Raw genomic sequence first — 7,810 nt, 5'->3', positions numbered from 1 at the left:
TTCTTCCGCGTCAAGAGAACATGCTTGAGCTTCTGTTTACCACAACTGATGTGTGAGTTAAATGTTTAATAAAAGCCTAAATTCAATCAGTTTATCATGTATAAGCAATCATGTCTCTTCAGAAAATTTGGGCTAAAACCAAACGCCAAGTTCATATATGGATACGATCTCTTTATTAACTTTTTGGAGCGTCAAAGTTGTAGTTCCGTAGATGTCGATGGAGGGACAGACATCTCTCAGATTTCATCAAAAAGATCTTCATTTGTGTTCCGAAGATGAACGAAAGTCTTATGTTTTTGGAACGACATGAGGGTGAGAAATTTATGACAGAATTTTCATTTTTGGGGGTGAACCCTTTTAGGCAAATCTGTAAAAAATTGGTTTGGATAAACCCAAGTGCTGATACCACAAAATTAACGTTTGTTCCATAAATTTTTGCTCTTTGCATCACCAAACAGTGCTACTCTACACAAATGGCATTGCTTATCTACAGAGATGTGAGCCAAAGAGCATGATAATGCTTTCTGATTAGTGAGAAACCACAGCTTAGGAGCAGTGTGGTGTAACTAATTACTTACACTCTAAAAAATGATAGTTCTTTAAAGGTTCTTACACATAGTAACAGTTCTATTTAGTACCGTATCGTCCTGAAGAACCATTTATATGCTGAAATGGTTATTTGTGTTAGATTTTAGGGTTCTTTATTCCCGCCTTTTTCTTTTTCAAATCTGTAACTGTCAAAGCCTCCTCATTACTGATTTTCTGGAGCTCAGCTGTACAACCACAGTTACACAGACTGTCAACATACTCAACAGGTAAACCATTTCTTTCTTTTTTAAATATCTATAAATTATAACTTTAAAAATTGTAACAATCATGTCTGTCTTTCGTTTTAGTTTAACAGAACATGATGTAAGGAACGTGTGAGCAGCTCTATTCAGTTAAGGATACTCTTCTTCTCCACAAAGTAGGCTAGCCTAAGTAACCGATATGGAATTTATGATCCAATGCCTAAACCTAAACGGTCACAAAAAATATTAAAGCTATACCATGACTTTATATCAATTTTTCCTTTTAACATGGTAATTTTCCATTTTTCTCATTCTGTCCATTTTTGCTAATTTTGACCTTCATGAACATAATTGTTTTTACATGATCAATTGGAAGAGACACAATATAACTCTAAACTCAGTTGTGTATTTCAGATGCTGTCACGTATCATAACCTCATCATCTGCTGAGAGAAACTACCTCTCAGAATACACATAATGAAGGATGTAAAGACATCATAGAGGATTGTGAAAATATTTCACTGAAACTTGGTCTTACATCTACATCGTTCAATTGTTATTTATTAATGTATTAAGCTAATCTCTGTTGTTAGAGCACTGTAATTATTGCTACAATGTGCCATGTGAATAAAAAACAAAATTGACACAACATGCTGTTTTTGTTATAATGTAAAACCCAAATAGAGGCAACAAGATATAATATCAGGCAGATAGAGGGTTAAAAAAAACAACAATATTCATAATTTATAAAAAATATTAATAATAGTAGTAATAATAATAATAATAATATGAAGATCGCAACCTCACTCGTACAAATTCGTACGAATTAGCCACCTTGTGAAATGCCATGAAATCGGATTGGTATAAACCAGTGGTTCTCAACTCCAGTCCTCGAGACCCACTGCTCAAAAAACAGTTTCATGTCTATCCTTGTATTCAGCTGGTTCGAGGTGGATATGGGATTTAGAAAGTAATAAGTATTTAAATACTTTTTAGAGAGAGTCATTGGTAAAGTAATCTAATTACACTGTTGAAGAGGTAATTGGTAACTAGTAATTAATTAACACTGCTTATATAGGAGTGACCCACACCATATTGAAATTACCTCTCTGTATTTTGCCATATTCAATTTGCCAATAACCATATATATATAATATATATATAAACCTGAATACAGTCTGTATCTCATGTGAGTGTACACCAGTCACACACTTCACAAAAGCACACTTTATTTCTTAATATGTAAAACTTTCAATTTGCACCAAATTACTGAATGCACCTTCAGGATCAAGAATTTTGTTAAATTATTTTGAGTGGCTTTGAATGGTTTCCGAAGATGGTCTATATATTTGTAGCATCCCTTCTTTGGTAATTATAGTGTATAGTGTTTCAGATTAAAGTAGCTTGGAAAAGTCAGGATGAAGATACAAGTACATAGCAGAGGCATTTTTAACTGAATGACAATGATTTCACTCAAGAATTCTTTCAGAATTTTTTTTTTTTTTTTTTTTTTTTTTCAGAATTATACATTTCCTAATTTGTATTTTTATATTCTGGTTTAGCTCTTTGTCCAGCTAATTAAAGCGATTTTAGAAGTGAATCATACAACAGTATTTTACTTTCAGCCTGTGTTTGCTTGTTTTTACTGCACTGAGTTTTCAGATCAGTCACATCTTCATTCTAACTAACACAGAGAACTCCTTTGTGTGTTTTAGGGTGAGTCAGGGTGATGTAATTCGACATATCAGTGTATGCGTAAAAGTGTATCGGAAAAGAGTAGGTTCGGGGGTTAAAGGTCAAGCTTTCAACTCTCCTTCACCTCTTGATATGAGGATTTTGGTCCTGTGTGTGGAATGTCAGCCTAAAGTGAGACACTCTTGAGTTTTTTTTTCTTCTGGTGTACCCACATTGTTTTACTTTCTCATGAGCTGTCTTTCCATATTGAAAGGGAGTCATCTCAGGCTGTTTTCAGAAAAGGAGCATGCAATGTGCTGTGTACGCAGTGTGGAAAATAAACTCATTTGAGTAATCTCAGAGAAACCACATGACACAATCTGGGTAATTACTAGGAAATCTTTAGGATGTTAGTTTTATATTCAGTGGTTATATTCAAAGCTGCCAATAACAATATAGTGACCTAGCACAATGTCATTATAGGAAAGTTCGAATTATTATAGGAATTGGTTTCATCCTAAACTTAATATCTCTCTCTCTCTCTCTCTCTCTCTCTCTCTCTCTCTCTCTCTCTCTCTCTCTCTCTCTCTCTCTCTCTCTCTAGTGAACTGAAGTCTAATTCTTTCTTGTGAACCATTTGTGAAGTATATATATAATCAGTTACACTTTACAATAAGGTTTCATTTGTTCATACTTGTTAACTAAATCAGTTAACATGAACTAACAATGAAGAATACTTCTACAGCATTTATTAATCTTAGTTTATATTAATTTAAACATACTAATAGTCCTATAATTAAAATCAAAAGTTTAGTTTGCTAACGGACTGTGAACTAAAATAAACCAACTATGAACAATTATATTTTACTCACCTTTACAAAGATTAATAAATGCTTTAAATAAAATATATATGCTCATTGTTAGTTCATGTTAGAAATGAGATCTTATTGTAAAGTGTTACCGAAATCTTGTGCATTGTCTTTATTTTATTTTATTATATTATTATTATTATTGTTGGAAAGGCTATAGCCATTCAGTTTACCTGCATCGAAACCTGCTGGTTTTGTGTAATGTTATTGACTTGGAACCCTGTGTATTTGTTCATTGTGTTTCAAATGTATTGGCGTTTGAGTGACAAGACTCATAGTTTACATAGTGTCTGACTGTCAGCTGGTGTTATTCTACGTCTGCAAGTCAAACCTATAAACGGAGTCTCCTCAAACTCGGTGCCAGACATAAGCCTTTTCACTAGCTAGTGCAGATATAATGGTTTATTTGAAGAGCATACAGTGAACTGCTGTTTGGATGGATGTATTTTTGCTCTGTTGAACATTCACATAGAAACATTATCTGGTGACCACATTGGTTTTATAAAAACACATTTCAATTTACAATTAAGGTTACACTTTATTTTAAGTTGTCCTTGTTACAGTGTAACTATACATTTAAGTACTGAGTAATATTAACAACGTACTTACTATATAATTCGGTTTAGGGTTAGTTGAATGTGATTATGCATAATTTACTGTTATTACTACAATAAGTAGGCAACATGTAATATAAAAGGACAGTAAAATAAAGTGTTACCAAAATTAACAATTGAAATCAGAATAATAAACCAATGTGTAGAGAAAAATCAAGTAAGAGGTAAGTCAAATAAGGAAAGTTAAGTGCAACTTCGTGATAATGAACTGCTGAACTTGCATGATTCCACTAAATACACACTAACTTATAAAAAAGATAATTAATTGGACATGAATTGATTTATTTGTAGATAATGTGATGTATATAATGTGAGAAGAAATAGAATGCCACATGTGTCATTTAGTATCAACCCTGTAGTTATTTAGCACATGTGGTGAGGAACATAAAGTTTTATGAGGCCCCAGAAGTCTCTTTTTTGGATGACCCCTATAGAGGAGGTGCCACTGCGTTCAAAACCGTTTAAAAGCTCAGTGGAGAACTTACGACTCTTCTGTCTATGAGCTGTTCCCTGTATGCTTTGGGTTAGGTTTTCTGTCTCTTTCTGTTTTCCTTGTTTTTTTTCCCCCTGTAGATTTATCCACAATGTTGAAATGGACACTTCTAAGGATGATGTTATTGCTCTGGATGACCAAAGTAACACTTCAGGGTGGCACAGGTAAGGATGCTTGATGAGAAAACAATGCTCATAAGTACTTAAAATCTGTGTGGATTTGATTGTTGTTTTGCTTTGAGTGTCTGTTACAGAATTACAGGAGTTTTTCCCTTAAGTTATTGAGGAACAAATTAGGTTTATGGTCTGTTCTTGGTGTAGAACTAATTAGTATAAAGACTTCTGAGATGTTACCAGAAAAATATTTCCCATTTATCCAGAAATGACCAGAGAAAGGCATTTCACATCGAATGTTGTAGCTTAAGGCATGTATGGACACATTATGGATGATTTGTGATGGTACTTAAGGATTGTCATTTTGTAAGTGCTGGTGGTAACCAGCATCATAAACGGTTACAGTGTTTCTCAAGCATTTCATAAAGATTTGTAGAAGTGAAAAGTCTTTACGAGCGTGTCACACCCACAAAAGAGAGACAAAAAGCAGCTGTGGTTGCCAGAACTTTACTGTAAAAAAAATATGGTATAGCAACGTTTTAAGTTTTACAGTTTAACCTAAATTTACTAAATTAACTTAAAAAAACTGATATTTGATTAACTGAAATAATGTTAATATACCAAATTGATAAAATATATATTTTTAACCTTTATAATATACTGGCGAGTGGCAACCACCTTGAAAACACAGTGGGTAAAGAAAAAAGCCACATGATGAATCAAAGTTCATCACAACTAGCTTTCCACAAGCTGAGGTTAATACTAAAATATAGAGGATGTGTAAGATGTTACATGAAACCCTATTGTGCATAACTGATAAGAGAAAAAATAAGAAGAAACAGTTATTTCAATTACATGATTTCAGTCAGATGATTTTTATATTTATCTGCCACATGTATGACCATCAGCAGGGCAAAGTAATGATGATGAAAACAAAAACCCCAGAACCCCCATGTACCCCCCCATTATTTTTATTTTTTTAAAAGTACAAAATTGATCACTGGATTTGATCCATATCAGGTCCTGGAAAACATCTGTACTGCTCTCGAGGGTTTGACTGATTAACAACAATCCTTATGTTGTTTGAATTTGGTTAAGAAATTCATAAGATTTAATAATTCAAATAACCTGTAAAATAACCTTGTAATTTTTGAAGCGGGCTTAGCGCTGCATTTTAGGAGTTATAAAAGGGATAGTTTACCCAAAAATTACATTTTAAAGTCATTTACTCAGCCTCAAGTTGTTCCAAACCTGTATGAATTTCTTTTTTCTGCTGAATGAAAACATATATATTTTGAAGAATATGGGTAAACTAAACAGTTCATGGGCCCCATTGATTTCCATAGTATTTTTTTATTTTATTTTTTTTTTCATAAGGAAGTCAATGGGGTCCATCAACTTTGATTACCAGCATTCTTTAAAATATCTTTGTTTGTGTTCAGCAGAAAGAAACTCATACAGGTTTGGAACAACTTGAGGGTGAGTAAATGACAGAATTTCCATTTTTGGGTAAACTATCTTTAAACCCTGCACAGTTTTTGAGGTGTTAATCCCACATTGCGGTGCCAAACTTGTACAGTGTGAAACAATGCTGTGTTCGAATGTTATGGCTAGATGCTTAGCAACAAACACCCAATCATGTGCCTTATACTCATGTGCTTTGGACAGTAACAGAAACACTGTGTGTTGTATAAAAAGTCATTTAAGCGGTTGAGGGGGAAAATGTAAAATGGTGGGGAAACATCAGTTGGAGTGAAGATTTTACCTTTATTTATAAAGTCTATTCAGAAAAAAAAAACTTGATAGTACAGTCGGCAATATATAATATGAGGATTACTTACAGAATCCTATAAATTCATACATAACTTTTTGATTCTCAGCCCTTTAAGAAACACATGGTTAAATTAACTTTTGATGATTAAAAAAAAAAAGAAGCAAATCATTTACTTATTTATTTTTATTTATTTTTTATGTACTTATACAAGATTTTTCATTTAAACTCTTTTTATTTTCATTAAAAAACATTTTTTTTTAATAATCAGAATTTGCCCGCAGAATTAAACATCCAAAATCTGTTTTGCATTTCAATTCCTGAAACTTCTTAATATTTTGTGAAACATTATTTTCTTGCCAAGGGCTTCTTAACATCAAAGCAAAGTGAGTGAGTTTCCCCTGCAATGCCTGAATCTAACATCTCCCTGTGAGAATATAATTGTATTACTTGCACAGAATTGCTCAACTTATTCTCTCGCCCCTGCTGTCTCCAGGAACTGCCTGTTCCCCCATGTGTCTAAGATATGTAGACAACAGTGTACTGTAAGATGCAGCAGTTATATTAGTTCACGTTACCTGTGAAAATAGTTAATGGAAACAGTTTCATAATAGATCCATCATTAACTTCAAATGACAAAAGTATAGTATAAAGCAATTTATCGATATACTATGGTTTTATATAGCAATGATGCAATATGTGACGTGTCTGTATACATTCTAAACCAACAATAGAGCTTCCATAAATTTCAGGTATATTTGTTTGTTGACATTTAATTTTTGTATTTATTTTATTTTTTTATTGATTTTTGTGATTCTTTAAGTTCAATTAAATATTGTACAGTACATTGTCGTGTCAGAGGATAACCTCCTTTTTTATTTAAGGGTACCAACCTCAAAATCCAAATGGCGGTGCAGTACAAATGTCACCAGGAGGTAATATCAATCTTTCTATGTTGATGTACAGTAAACAACAGTCTGTGAAATTATCATGCAATTTTTAACATGATTTTCTGGTATTGCAAATATTCAGCTTAGAAAAATGCGATAACCCCTATATATCTGTATTTTCAGGTTATGGTGTGGGTCCAAATAGCAACTCTGCAAATATGAAAGGAAATGGTAAGCAAGAACAGAATTTATACTAATATACTTGGTTTTTGATCTTTTGTGAATAAATATAACATAACATATAAAATGTGATACGATAAATCAGTTAAGGTTTTATTTTATTTAGCTTTCTGAAATATTTTATATTTAGCATATCTATTTGTGTGCATGTACAGAAGTTTTGTTTACTGTTTTATAAAATTTATTTATTACTTTAAAAAAAGTATTTTTTTTTTACATATATCAAGGAAACTTCTTTAACAAGGATATTTCTGTCTCTTCATATACTTATGTAAATTTGAACATTTTATTTCGTTGATTATTTTGGATTCTCTGGGATGGATGGTACATAATAAACAGTACATAATCAGGTTTTC

The 7,810-nt window shown here is 32.4% G+C and overlaps 1 protein-coding gene across 1 annotated transcript in view; it reads left to right on the top strand.

Moving 5' to 3' along the window:
* Positions 1-4,531: 4,531 nt before the first annotated feature.
* The window catches only part of cmn (calymmin), a gene marked incomplete at its 5' end in the record, with an annotated part of 28,660 nt that continues 25,381 nt past the window's right edge, over positions 4,532-7,810 (top strand). Inside the window, 2 exons of the mRNA XM_084135737.1 lie at positions 4,532-4,604; positions 7,398-7,445. Of these exons, the coding sequence (XP_083991863.1) occupies positions 4,532-4,604; positions 7,398-7,445 (121 nt within the window). The remainder of the gene's footprint in view (positions 4,605-7,397; positions 7,446-7,810) is intronic.

This window comes from Abramis brama, assembly GCF_963993115.1.
Source record: "Abramis brama genome assembly, chromosome: 14".
In the NCBI taxonomy this organism is placed as follows: Eukaryota; Metazoa; Chordata; class Actinopteri; order Cypriniformes; family Leuciscidae; genus Abramis; species Abramis brama.
The sequence above is the reverse complement of the archived record's forward strand: the minus strand, read 5'-3'. Positions and strand labels throughout refer to the sequence as shown.